Below are 14,376 nucleotides of genomic sequence, written 5' to 3' on the forward strand. Positions count from 1 at the left end.
TATACTCTCTTCACACACAGGCCCAGCAGTAACATTCTCTTACAGCAAGGAATCTCAGAGGAAAGAGAAAAGGGGGAAATGGTGAGGCCCTCTAGAAGTCAGAACTTGGCTTCTAGACTGGACTTGACCTTCAGCCATGAGATGGGCATCTAGCTGGGCCTTCAATTGCTCTGCTTTTCTCCTCCCTAAAACAAAATGGCTCAACAATAAGTCAACTCTAAGGATCCTTCCAGTCTAAATCTCACTGGAGAATCTACAGCACCAAATATTTCGAATGAAGACAATGACAACTTTCTCTTTATAGCAACTATCAGCCCCTTGGGGACTTTTCCTGTTGGGAACTTTCCAGCAGGCTGATGTTTAGTGCAGAGAGGACTGCGCTGAACACACACCAGAGGAGGGCTACTCCAATGAAGCTTTTCCAATTCAACGGAGCCCAGGAACTCAGTCTTCCAAGTCTTTATTCTGAAATGAGTGCTTAAACATACACACACCCCAAAAACACCAACACTCTGATCCGCTTCATTTTTAATCTCTCAGAGCTGCTCTTTTTTTTTTTTTTTCCTGGAATTAGGAACATTTTATAAGTTAAAATAGGCCTAGAGAGGCAAAAGCCAGCCAGGGCCCTGGGACAATTCAAGAGGCCCTTGATTTTTCACGGACTTGATAGTGCTGACTTATTCTGTTCTTTGGAAAGGATTTTCCTTGTCCCGGATTAAATACTAGTGACAGGCAAAGAGCAGACTCAGGAAAAACAAATAATGGGCTTTTATCATGGCTCTCCTTCTGGCTTGGCTATTAACTAATGGAGCAGCCTAAAGCACATTACTAAACCTTTGCAAATCTCAGTTTACTCATCTGCCAGAGGCGGGGAATAGCACACCAGTTCTCTCCCAGCCCCACCACAGCATTTGACAGGGAAATGGGATAAAGCCAGGAGTGACATAGCTCTCTCCAAAAGGCAGGCATTTGCTGCATGTGCAGAATTACACCTGCTATTAATTAACTGTGGTGGTTAAATAAACGCTCGATCCAGGAGATCCACAGAGGTTGAAAACTCACCCCAAGACCCGAAAGCCAAGTCAGGTTTCCAAAAGTCTACCAAGTTGATGGGAAACGCGTTGAAAAACCTGAGTGGCTTCACAGTTCAGTTTTCAGAGTGAAGGTCACGGGCAGCAGGGCAGACTGGGGTTGGCATGGTCTGTGGGGGCGAACAACCAGGGTTTCTATGGTCTCTGCCCTTGGCTGACCACCTGAGCCCTTTAAGAAAGAAACCTCTGAATCGTCCCCTGGCTTCTCCAACAAAGTAGAAAATGACTTCAGCAAGGGAGCCTGCAGAAACTGAACCATGCTTATCTCAGTCTGAATGCATGACACATGAAATGACTTAATCATTATACCTATTACAGGTGGCGTCCGACTTTGTCCGCCAATTAAGAAAGGAAGGGGCTCCACCTAGACCACTTAGGTGCAATTATCTCACTGCCTCATTGTATTCCAGGCCCCAAAAACCACGTGGAAAAAGCCTTCTGTCTGGCTAGGCTGGAGAATGCAATCAACCAAGTTGTAGAGCTGCAGAGAAAATTCTAGAACAGGCTCTCCCCCCCACCCACCCCTCGCCACCTATATTGGTGTGTATCTCATGCAGTCCCAGCCCTGTGGTGACATTCCAAACTCCTATCAACCCAAGAAGTCCTAGGGGACACGCAGCAGAGGCACTGGCACCCCCAAGCTTAACTTGCCCAGCTCAGTGCCCCAGGAGGTGCCAACAGCGCGACCTCTGCAGGCAACACTGAGTTGCACTGGCTTTACCTCCCAGGGTCCCCACAGGGCCCAGGGGGCTGTTTCTCCGCACCCATTCCCCAGGCTCATCCCACACCACCCAGCTCCTGGTGGGAGCTGACACACGTCTTGCAACTCAGAGCTACGTGGGTCTCGCCTGAACCCTTGTTTGCAGGTGCTAAAGATCACAGGCCCTGGTGCACCGCCACGCTCCTGGTTATACAAGAGCACATGGCCTCTGTCACGGAAGGGTCACTCGGGAACGCATCGGATGGACTTGGCGCTGGACAAGGAAGGAAGCGGCACAGGGCGAGGGTCGCTGACTGCCCGGTGTTGCCCGCACCCCCTCGGCCACGCTGCCTTGACTGGCTTCGCGCGCCCTGCTGCCTCCGGGACTGTGGCTGAGCCGTTGTGAAATCAGCAAGAAGGTGCAAATGTAGGAGAGAGGGAGGAAGAAAGGGAAGCCCGGGCGGGAATAATCCCCTCTGAGTCACCATTTCCTGAATGCCAGAGCTCGCTGCACGCGGGGATCTGGAGCCCGCGCCGAGCTCGCGGAGGTCGAGCCCCGCGCCAGGTCGCGACGGGACCCCCGGGAGAGGGAGGTGGGGGGCGGGGACCCCGGCCCGGCACCCGCATGCTGGGGCGCCCTCGCGTGGCTGCGTCGCAACCCCCGGCGCTCCGGGCTCGGCGCGGACGGCGCTCCCCGCGGCGGAAGAAACAAGACACGCAGAAAGTTTCCGAGCCAGGCGGTTTGCGAAACCACGAAGCCGGATCCCGGGGCCCCGAGGCGCAGGCTTGGCGCGAGCGGGGAGCCCAGCTCGAGGCGACCTCGCGGAGCAGGGGGGCCTCCACGGACCCCGCCCGCCCCCTCCCACTGCCCTGGACCTCCAAGACCCCAGGGGCGCGGGGCTTGTCTCCGCGTCGCGCCTCCTCCTCACGGCCAAGCGGGGAGAGGAGGCAGGGTCCAGGCCAGGACGGGGCACCCCTTGCACCCCGGCGACAAGGGCTGCCGTGCTCCGGCGTTTGCTTTATGCGTTTTGTTCATTGAAGGGAGGGGGCGCGCCAACTCCCGTGGCGCATTGTGAGCCCCGGCGAGCTGGATTCTGAGTGCCCCCCTCCCAAGAGCCCACCTGGAGTCCCCCACCCCACCCAGGGCTGACGAGTGGGACCCTCAAACGGCCGGCCTACCCCAGCTCCGCCCCGGGAGTCTGGGAGCGGATGCTCCGCCGGGACGCTCCCACCTCCCTCGGGGGGCGGCGGCGGCGGGGCCCGGCCGGGAGCGGCGCCTACCTCATCCACGGTGAGCGGCATGCAGATCCGGTACTCCTTCAGAAGCATGGTCCTGCCGGCCGCGGACCCTGGGGTGTGAACTAGGGTGTTTTGGGGCTGGGGGCGCCCCCGGACCAGCGAGACTGCCGCCTCGGCACAGGGCAGGGCGCTGGGCGCAGACGGGCGAGGCAGCCGCGGCGGTGCGCGCTCAGCTCCGGGCTTCCTCCTCCGAGCCCCAGAGCATGTCAGGGTTTTGGGTCCCAGCGCTCGCGGCTCCCCGCCTCCTTCCTCGGTGAGGTGGTTCTCCCAGAACGCGGTGTTGCAAAGTCAGGGAGCGAGAGAGAGGAAGGTGGACCTCCCGCTGGAGACGGCTTGGCTCGGCGGCAGCCCCCGGGGCGGTCGCAGCGGTCGCCGATTCAGGACATGCCCGGCAACGGGCAAGCGAGGAAGGCAGAGCTTTCCAAAAAAAAAATTGGAAGGAAATGCACAGAAGTCAACCGCTCAGTTCGCCTGAGGAGGCAGAAGAGCCCAGCCCGGTCGGCGCGCCCCGTGCTAATGTCACCGGGAGCCGAGATGCTGCTCCCCGGCCAGACAAAGGCTCGCTCGGCGCCTCTTCCTGGGCGGTAAACAAGGTTTCCTGCGCTTTGCGGGACAGGTCCCCGAGCCGCTCCCGTGCTGAGCTGGGAGAGAAAAGGGGAAGCCGCCGCCGCCGCTCGACTCTACCCGGCCGGGGCCCCGGTGCCTCCACCCTCGGCGGGCGGCTGCCAGGGGCGGGCGAGAGGAAGCTGGCGCCTTCCGTGCGCGCGTCCCCTCCCCCGAGCCCCTGGGCCCCCCGAGCGCCGTGCGCGCCCGCGAGTTTGCAGCCGGCGCGCCGGGGCCGAGAGTCCGCGCCGAGCCGCAGGGAGCCTGGGGCCGGGAGGTGGTGCGGGAGGAGCGAGCGCGCCGGGGCTGACATCAGCAGCGGCCGCGGCGGGGAGGGTAGCCCCATCCGGCCAATAGGGAAATGGCAGCGAATGTGGAGGATTTAAACAAAACAGCATGTCTCTTTCCCCCCTGGCTGCGGGCCGTGGCTAGACAGGGCACCGGGCAGGGGGCGGCTCGGAGCGCCCGGTGGCCTGGGAGTCCCCCCCACCCCAACCCCCGGTGTTCCGTCAGCGCTTCTACTGCCAGGGCGCAACCAGGGACCCTTGACCTTCGCCTGGGGGCGGGGGTAACTAGGGAGAATTTTTATTTTTTATTTTCACAAACGCCCACCAGGAGCGTTTGCACTTTGGCCCGCTAAGCAACGCCGGTGCTGGGGAGGCCTTGGGGCGGGAGCTTGTTTCAGAAAAGAGATTCTACGGGTGCAGCCCTGTGGATGACAATGAGGTTCAGACAGGAAGAACTGCACCCTCCCCGGGAGCCTGCCCCCTCGGCCTGGCCCAGCTCCTGCTTTTCCCCAGCACAAAGAATAGGTTTTGGCGTCAGCGCTCCTGAGTGCAGAAAGTCACCGTGAAATGTCAGTGAGAATGCTGGCAGTGTTGGTATTCGCTCCCTGTGAAGCAGAGCCCTCGCGTTAGCTGCAAGCAGCACATTCCTGAGGTCCCTGGGAAGCAGCTTGTAACTGCTCGGGTCTGTGTTTCATTTGTCTGGTATTTTGGAGATTGTTTTTCTGAAAAGTTAGTGGATGGAAAAAAAAAAGAGAGAGAGAGAAAGAAAGAGCTACCCTCAGTGACTCCTGAAACTGACCTGGAACCTGGAAACAACATCCGTTCTCCAAAAACTATCCACGCTCTTATATGGCACACATAGAGCTTGGTGGTGATCCAGCCCCCATATTATAGCAATCGTGTTTAATGATGATGAGGGAGGGATTTAGGGGAGCCGATGAAGGGACTGGTATGGCAGTGCCTGCTAGGGGAGATGACATCCTATGACTAGCTGGCTTATCTTGGGGTGAAAAGTCTTTTCCAGATGCGCAGTTGCCTTGCAAAGATTCCCAGCAACTAATTAAAGTGAAACCAAATTCCTCGAGGTGGAGAGTCTAAATCTGACACTGGATTCTAACACATTGAACATCGGTGATACGGCAAGACGCTCTTCCCTCTGCTGCTGGAAAGTAAGTGCAGGTGGCTTCGCTCCGGCCCCTTGTCATCCTCCCAGAAGCTGCCAGCCCCTCCTGCCACACAGGCACCTCGGGGCATGGGGATGTGTGGGCGCCCTACCTGGCTTGCTAGCTGTTTCCCATCCCTGGTGCCGGAGCACTCTGCTGATGGGTGGCCCTGGGGAGCACCTGCTCTGGGTTTCCCAAGTTGCACATTGCCCCCTCTGCAGTCATCTCTCAGGGTCTGTGGGGCACTGGTGTTAGGACTGCTACAGACACCCAAATGGCCGGTGCCCAGGCGCCTTAGGGAAAATGACAGTATTTGCTTACAACCCTCATTTCAGATCACCTCTGGGTGACTTATAATACCTAATATGCATCATAAATAATTGTAATAACAACATGGGGAAAAAAACGTATATATTCAGTATAGATGCTATTTTTTAAACTGTTTTTATGCATACATCTTTTTTTAAAAAAAAGATTCATTTATTTTTATTGTAAAGGTAGATTTACAGAGAGGAGAGAAAGATCTTCTATTCTCTGGTTCATTCCCCAAGTGACTGCAACAACTGAAGCTGAACCTATCTGAAGCCAGGAGCTTCTTACCACTCTCCCACCTGGGTGCAGGGTCCCAAGGCCCTGGGTCTTCCTCGACTGCTTTCCTAGGCCACAAGCAGGGAGCTGGATGGTAAGTGGAGCAGCCAGGATACAAACCAGTGCCCATATGGGATCTTGGCACATGCAAGACAAGAACTTTAGCCACTAAGCTAACTATGTCAGACCCATCCCTGTTTTTAAGTGTTTATTTGCTTATTTATTTGAAAGAAGAAATAATCGAGAGATTTTCCACTAGCTGGTTTGCTCCCCCAAATGTCTGCTACAGCTACAACTAGGCCAGGCTGAAGTCAGGAGCCTGGAACTCCAGCTGGGTCTCCCCTGAGGATGGTAGGGGACCATAGACTTGAACCATCACTTGCTGTGCATTAGCAAGAAGCTGGATGGGAAGTGGAGGCAGGATTTGAACCTAGACCTTCTTGATATGGGATGTGGATATCCCAAACCTAGGATCATCTGCTAGATAACAAAACCTACCCCTAAAAAGACATCTCCTAGGGAGTGGACCTGGTGGAATGGTAGGTTAAGACTCCACTTAGAGGCCCGGCGCGATAGTATAGCGGTTAAAGCCCTCGCCTTGAACGTACCAGCAGGATCCCATATGGGCACCGGTTCTAATCCCATCCAGCTCCCTGCTTATGGCCTGGGAAAGCAGTTGAGGACGGCCCAATGCCTTGGGACCCTGCACCCACATGGGAGACCCGGAAGAAGCTCCTGGCTCCTGGCTTCAGATTAGCTCAGCACTAGCCACTGTGGCCGCTTGGGAAGTGAACCATTGGACGGAAGGTCTTCCTTTCTGTCTCTCCTCCTCTCTGTATATCTGTCTTCCCAATAAAAATAATAAATATATCTTAAAAAAAAAAAAAAGACTTCACTTGGGACACCTGTATCCCATATCAGGGTGGCTCAAATCCCAGCTACTCTGCACTTCTGATTCAACTTCCTGTTACTGCCTCAAATGGCAGCCAATGATGACACAAGGATTTGGGTCCCTGTTAGCCACATGGGAAACCAGAATGGACCTTCTAGCTCCTGGCTTCGGCCTAGCCTCCCACTGGCTGGAGCAGGCATTCGGGTAGTGATTCGGGAGATAAAAGACTCCTCTCTCTCTTGCTTTTCAGATAACTAAGACCACGTATTTCCTGTATATTCTTCCAATGGTTTATGGAATCCATGCACCCAAAACCCCAAGTGTGTGGCGCTATTGGTGTTGTAAGGTAGATGTGCGTTGTCCATCAACCCATCAGCACCCTCACCACATACAGCTTGTGCAAGCACAGCTCTCATCCTGCGCTCTCCACGGCTTGCAGTGATTCTCCGTTGGCCTGTGTTTCAAGGCTTTGCACCGGCTTTTCCCATGCTCACCCGTGCCCCTGCTCCAACCCCACCCTGATCTTGAGGTTGCCAGTGGGGTGGGCAGAGCTAGCTCTCTTTGTACTTGGACCCTCCCACTGCCTTCACAGAGAATGCTGCCCAACCCGACCCCAGCCCCAAGCCAGGTCTTGACAATTCATGTTTTTGGAAATTGACTTGATAAGCGTAAGTGCATCCGGTGGGATAGAGGGATACAGAGGTATTTGGATGGTCCTATTGCCGTGCTGTAGGAGACTTCGGGAAGGATCTGAAACAGGAAGTGAAGAAGGGGAGGATATGTTCAAAAGATTTGGACAGGGCTGGAATGGCTGGCTCTTGGACCACGCCTGCTAAAAGTGCAGGGACCAGTTGTTCATTCATAACTTGCTCACTCCTAGGGAGGAGGGCGCCATCTCCTGGTCAGGCGCGACTGTCCTGAAGAACGTGTTTGAAGTTCTGTGGACCAGAACGTATCTTTGTGGCTTTCCAAGCATGCCAGTCGCCATGGCTACTTCCTGCGAGGCCTTGCCGTCCTCATGATGGGTAGTGGTGAGACTCCATTAACAATATGCCATCTGCCGTTGCTGATCGGCAGGGCTGGAGCACCAAGGACCTAGTGTCGCGGGGGAGAGATGCCTGTGACCCGCATGGTCACGGTGAGTGACAGCCTCTGAAGGCACGGTTTGTCAGAAAGCAAGGTAGGTGGCAGAGAACGCCTGGTTATTTCCCGGCCCTCTGATTCCGCTCAATGACCCACCTTGGTGTTACCTGGGCTTGTACCTGACCCGCCTCTATATGCAGCCTCTGACTCTGGGTCCCCGTTTCTGGAACATTCTAGTACAGGTAAAGTGTGTATCTATGGTCCTGCAGCCTCTGACTCTGGGTCCCCATTTCTGGAATATTCTAGTACAGGTAAAGTGTGCATCTGTGGTCCTTTCCATCTCCCTGTCTCCCACCCACCGTCGCTGTGGTCGTTGGGCTCATCACGGCCATTAGTCCTGGGTCACCTTTCTGGATTCCTCAGCCCACACATCTGGCACATTCGCTCTGGCTCTTGTTTGGATGTTAGTATTGCCTTCATACGTGATGCCAACCATAACCCTCTCCACCTGTTCTCCAGCAGCCCCCACGTGGTGATCTGTAAGCTGCTTACAGCGGGCTGCTGTGAGGAATGGTGAAGGTCGCCAACGTCGGTTAGATGCATGGATGAGTTCACGCGGGCTTCTTGATCTCACGCTATTGACATGTTGTTGGACCCTTCTTAGGCTCCTGTTGGATTCCTTTTTGTGAAGGGTCTGGCAGGGTATTGAGCAGCATCCCTGGCCTCACCCAGCTATGTTGCCATTTGAAATTATTTCTTTGACAGAAAAGCAGAGTTACAGAGAGGGAGAAACAGAGATCTTCCATCTGCTGGCTCACTCCGCCAAATGGTCATAACAGCCAAGCAGAGCCAGTAACGTGGACACGGAGAGGGGCTGAGGATGAAGCACCGACAGATACCAGTGATGGTAGAAGTCTCTAAAAAGTCTTGCTTTACTGTTCCTTCATCTCTCCTTATATACTCTCCCCCATCCTCATTTAGCAGGATATTGGATACAGATGAGTCCAGTTAGTCTAAGTGTTTTTAGCCACAAGTCCAGTTCCTGTTCCTGCCCAGCTCGACGAATGCTAATCAACTCCTAGGCCCACAACACCTTCACATTTTGACATAATCGGGCACTGGCACCACTTCTCCGTTCACTTTGTAGTCTGTATTGTGCCAGCATTTGCCACTGGGTGAATCTGAGCCATTCCTGTCTTCCTTTGACTTCCCCATAACTATCTTTTTATTTCTTTTTTTCTTTCTCTCTTTCCTTCTTTCTTTCTCTATATTAGAAAGGCAGAGTGACAGAGAAAAGGAGAGAAAAAGATCTTCCATCTGCTGGTTCACTCCCCACACGACCTCAACAGCTGGAGCTAACCGATCCTAAGCCAGGAGCCAGGAGCTTCTTCTGGGTCTCCCATGCAGGTGCAGGGTCCCAAGACTTTGGGCCGTCCTCTACTGTTTTCCCAGGCCACAGGAAGGGAGTTGGATGGGAAGTAGAGCAACCAGGATACAAACCAGCATCCATGTGGAATCCCAGCGCTTGCAAGGCAAAGGATTAGCCACTGAGCTGGGCCGCATCACCACCACTTTTAAAAGGCAGATGGGCAAATGCAACACTCTTCTTCACAATTCGTTCGTTTTTATATTAAACAATAAAACATTAGTGGTTTATTCCTTACCATGTGAGTGCGATCATTTCCACCTGTACGTCTGCTCTTCGTTGTTACTAAGCTGCTGCTCAATCCTTTCTTAATGAAACTATACAAAGGAAGTCCCAAGGCGATTCTTCAGTGGAGACCCACTCATCAGGCCTCTATTAAATATAGAGAATGTCTTTGATGTGGAATAGCTCGAATCTCTGCAGCAAATGGCCATAAAATAAAAGGGAATGAAACTGGTGCACAAATTGCTGCACATAGAAAAAAACCTGCAGATTCTGTGTACAAAGCTGTAGGGCTGTTTTTTCTAATGATGAAGCTAGTAATAAAATCTTATTTTTATTACATTACCTGCTATTTTTTTTCTCCCAGAAACTGGCGCAACATTGCAATACTGTGAGATGAATTTTCTCAGTAAGCCTTTTAATACCTGCAGAATGGCCTGCAAACAGAGAAAGCACAGTGTTAAGACCGTCCTGTCTGGGGTGGCCTGCAATGCTGGCGTCCTACGCTGGAGCACCAGCACAAGTCCCAGCTGCTCTACTTCCAACCCAGCTTCCCAATACACCTTGGGAAACAATAGATGATGGTCCAAGTGCTTGAGCCCCTGGACCCCAACGGGAGACCAAGATGGAGTGCCTAGCTCCTGGCTTCAGCCTAGCCCAGACCTGGTTGTGGTGGTCTTCGGGAAGTGAACTAGTGAATGGACGGTCTCTTTCTCTGTCTCTGTAACTCTCTCAAATAAATACATCATTTTAAAAAGACCATTATGGGCCCGGCGCAGTGGCGCAAGTGGTTAAAGTCCTCGCCTTGCACGCCCGGGATCCCATATGGGCGCCGGTTCTAATCCCGGCAGCCCCGCCAGAAGAGGCTCCTGGCTTCTGATTGGCATAGCATCGGCCGTTGCTTGGGGAGTGAATCATCGGACGGAAGATCTTCCTCTCTGTCTCTCCTCTCTGTATATCCGCCTTTCCAATAAAAAAATAATAAAAATAAATCTTTTAAAAAAATAAATAAAATAAAATAAAAATAAAAGACCGTTATATCATACTTACTAGTTCCTCATCTCAGGCTTGTCAGATTCTGAAGTCTAGCAGGGTGACATTCTTTTAGGAGGAAAGTCTTCAGTCCCACCTTCTGTATATACCACGACCCCAAGGAGCGCACATCCACTGAAGAGAGAAAAACTGGTGATGGATGAAGATGTTGTCTTTGAACGTGAGTGTTCTTTAAGAGGAGGTAGCCATGCAGCCTTAGCCTCTAGTTGCCTTTGACCTGGGTTGTCAATTGATGTCAGTGGAAACAAGTGGTCCTTAGCTATGCAATGCCATCTCATAATTACTTTTAGTGGAACATTTTAAATGTCAGAGACAAAAAAAAAAAAAAAAGGAAATGATGTTCACGTTTAAGCATCTTAAAAACATATCAGGGGCCTAGTGCAATAGCCTAGTGGCTAAAGTCCTGACCTCGCATGTGCCAGGATCCCATGTGGATATTGCTTGGTATCCTAGCTGCTCCACTTCCCATCCAGCTCCCTGCTTGTGGCCTGGGAAAGCAGTGGAGAACAGCCCAAAGCCTTGGGACCCTGCACCCACATGGGAGAGCCGGAAGAAGCTCCTGGCTCCTGGCTTTGGGAAGGCTCAGCTCCGGCCATTATGACCACTTGGGGAGTGAGCTAGTATGCAGAAGATCTTTTTCTCTATATACCTGTGTTTTTGATAAAATAATAATAATAATAAAGTATAAATAAATCTGGAGTGACTCAGAGTTTGGAGGTGAGGCAATCAGCCTGGCTTCTCTAAATGCAGTCATAGGTTCTGGATTAGAGAGAGCCTGGGGAAGATCTGACATGCAGAATAGAAGGCAGTGTGACCACGAAGGCACGGACTGAGGGAGGCAAGAAATGTTGTCCACTCCCAGAAAGGGGGCGAGAGCAAGAGGCCAGGAATAGCTGGCTGCTGGAGCCTCTGCAGAGAGCCCGGCCCCACCACACCCTGAGTTTGCTCAATGATGCTCAGACTCCAGACCGGGAGAGAAAGAGTGGCTGCTGGCTCAAGCTACTGAGTTTGTGATAGTGTATGACAGAAGCAAAGATTTATGTATTTATTTGAAAAGCATTGCTGAGGCTTGGCGGAGAGAGACAGAGAGATGTCTCCCACGTGCTGGTTCACTCCCCGAGTGCCCACAACAGCCGGTGGAAGCCAGGAGCCAGGAACTCCAACAGGATCTTCCACACGCGTGCTGGGGGCCATTAACCATTACCTTCCCTTGCTTATTGGCAGGAAAGCTGGATTGGAAGCGGAGCAGCGAAGTCTCAGACATGGGATGCTGGTGTCCAAATCCATGGCTTAATCCACTGTGCCACAGCACCAGCTCCTTTTTTATTGGCTTAAAAAAAAAAGATTTATTTTGTTTATTAGAAAGGCAGATTTACTGAGAAAAGGAGACAGAAAGATCTTCCAGAAAGATCTGCTGGCTCACTTCCCAAATGCCTGCAATGGCTGGAGCTGACTGATCTGAAGCTGGGATCCAGGAGCTTCTTCTAGGTCTCTGACATGGGTACAGGGTCCCAGAGCTTTGGGCCATGCTCTGCTGCTTTCCCAGGCCACAGGAAGAGAGCTGGAGTGGAAGTGCAGCAACTGGAAACAAACTGGTGCCCATCTGGAATCCCAGTGCTTGCAAGGGGAGAATTAGACAGTTGAGCCATTGTACTAGGCCCTTTCCATTGGCTTTATTCACCTGGTATACAAATGCTCCTCTCTCCAGCTGTGGGCAACAGCCTAGATTGCATTGTACCTAGGTAAGTGTTACACTGCTGGGAGAAAAGCAGCTAATTATTGGGAGGAATCCTGGGCTTGGTTAATGCCAAATCTGTTAACCATGCCATTGTGTCAGAACAGTTCCTAGCTTATTCTATTTTTTTTTCCCCCAAAGATATGTGTGTTGGAGGGGGTGCCAGGTCCACGAGCCCTGGGGTAAGTAGTCCGACGGTGCCCAGGTTGGGTGGCCTGGGTGCCAATGGCACCAAACAAAGCCCACTGGCTGCCTGGCAGCATGCTTGTAGGGGCTTGGTGTGTAAAGTCACAGGGGTCTGAGGGATGGCGCAGGTGGGGGCATGTGGGAACATGACGGTCCATGTCCAGAAGTGATGGTCTCACCATAGAGTGCATGTGTCAAAACTGGGTCTCCTCAGGTGAAAAGACAGAATAGTGGATGGCAGGCCCAGATGTGCACGGAGGGTAGGGCAGCCCTTTGGGGCCTGCAGAGGATGTCTGTACCATAGCAAAGGAAGGCAGGCATACCACATTGGACAACCACTCTAACCAAACAAAGACAGCAACTGTCCGGGTGAATGGAGACTCTAAGATTGACTGTGTCAGCCAATGGAACTTAGAAGGATTTCTTCATCCTTGGATTGACAAGATTGACAGCATTTCAGAACTATTGAAACCACTTAAGCACTCAGAACATGCTCCACATTGGGGACCCTGGGTTGACATTGGGTGGCTGTTCCCCATCCATGGATAATGGGGTGTTGGAAGGCTGGGTGTGACTTCTCTCTTTATCTTCCTCCTTCCCCCACATATACAGGAAGAAGAAAAAATTTGGAAACAATGGTCTTACCCACTTTCTCCTGACCCTTGATCCTTCCCACCCTGATCAACTATATAAATATCATCAAAAATGAAAAAAAAATTTAAAAAGCAACTAAAAAAATGCTCCTCAATGTACATGATGAGATTACCTGCCCATTTGGCGCAGCATTTAGCACGTGATTAAGGCAATGCTTGGAATGACTGCATCCCATATCAGAGTACCATGGCTGAAGTCTTCTTCCTTTCTTTCAAATTTATTTTCATTTGGGCCCAGTGCAATGACTCAGTGGCTAAATCCTCGTCTTGCATGTCCCAGGATCCCATATGGACACCAGTTCTAATCCTGATTGCTCCACTTCCCACCCAGCTCCCTGTTTGTGACCTGGGAAAGCAGTAGAGGATGGCCCAAAGCCTTGGCACCCTGCACCCGCGTGAGAGACCTGGAAGACACTCCTGGCTCCTGGCTTCAGAGCAGCTGTTGTGACCACTTAGGAAGTGAACCAGCAGATGGAAGATCTTTCTGTCTCTGTCTTTCCTTCTCTCTGTAAATCTGATCTGCATTTCCAATAAGAATAAATAGATTTTGGGGCCCAGCGGTGTGGCCTAGCGGTTAGTCATCACCTTGAACACACCAGGATCCCATATGGGTGCCGGTTGTGATCCCAGCAGCTCCACTTCCCATCCAGCTCCCTGCTTGTGGCCTGGGAAAGCTGTTGAGGACAGCCCAACCTTGGGACCCTGCACCTGTGTGGGATACCTGGAAGAAGTTCCTGGATCCTGGCTTCAGATCGGCATAGCATCGGCCGTTGCGCTCACTTGGGGAGTGAATCATCGGACGGAAGATCTTCCTCTCTGTCTCTCCTCCTCTCTGTATATCTGACTTTGCAATGAATAAATAAATCTTTAAAAAAAAAAGAATAAATAGATTTTTATTGACAAAAAAAAAAAGTTACAACAGCCACTTGACCCAGAACCTCATCTTGCATACTTCCAACCTTTTGTCTCCTTCCTGTCTGGCCATCGTGACCTCTTTGGACATCTTCCAAAGGGCCAGACATCATTGGAGTGCTCAGCCTGGAGGGATCTGGCACCTGCTGCAGCCTCTGGAATCTTCACCCCCAGATGCAGGCAAGACATGGTCCCTGGCTCCCTGAAGCCCAGGCTCCTTAGGGATGCCTTCTTCCATCACCTCCAAGCGCCCTTCATCCCTTCCCTCGGCCAGAATCGACGGGGTCTTCCCCTCATCAGAATCATTACATACACGCATGGCTAATAACCTGAAGGTACCAGAAATGCTGACTATTAAAAAAGTGCACCAAATAGTGATTAACGCCCAGGTACATGATGTTTTGGTCATTAGCCTCACAGTGCACAATTGCACCATCCTTCTTGAATACACTCCCTTTTCCAATCACCGTTTCTCACTCACCT

General features: G+C 52.2%; 1 protein-coding gene across 3 annotated transcripts in view; it reads right to left on the reverse strand.

The window, feature by feature from the left end:
* The window catches only part of PITPNC1 (phosphatidylinositol transfer protein cytoplasmic 1), a 228,926-nt gene extending 224,945 nt beyond the window's left edge, over window positions 1–3,981 (reverse strand). For 2 of the 3 annotated variants that reach the window (XM_040989535.1, XM_040989534.1), the window contains exon 1: window positions 3,073–3,981. In XM_040989535.1, the coding sequence (XP_040845469.1) occupies window positions 3,073–3,120 (48 nt within the window). In that variant the 5' untranslated portion in view covers window positions 3,121–3,981. The remainder of the gene's footprint in view (window positions 1–3,072) is intronic. The other variant, XM_040989533.1, reaches the window with a different exon arrangement.
* Window positions 3,982–14,376: the final 10,395 nt, after the last annotated feature.

The sequence above is a fragment of the Ochotona curzoniae genome, unplaced genomic scaffold (assembly GCF_017591425.1).
Source record: "Ochotona curzoniae isolate NIBS_2020 unplaced genomic scaffold, NIBS_Ocur_1.0 contig_523, whole genome shotgun sequence".
NCBI lineage: Eukaryota > Metazoa > Chordata > Mammalia > Lagomorpha > Ochotonidae > Ochotona > Ochotona curzoniae.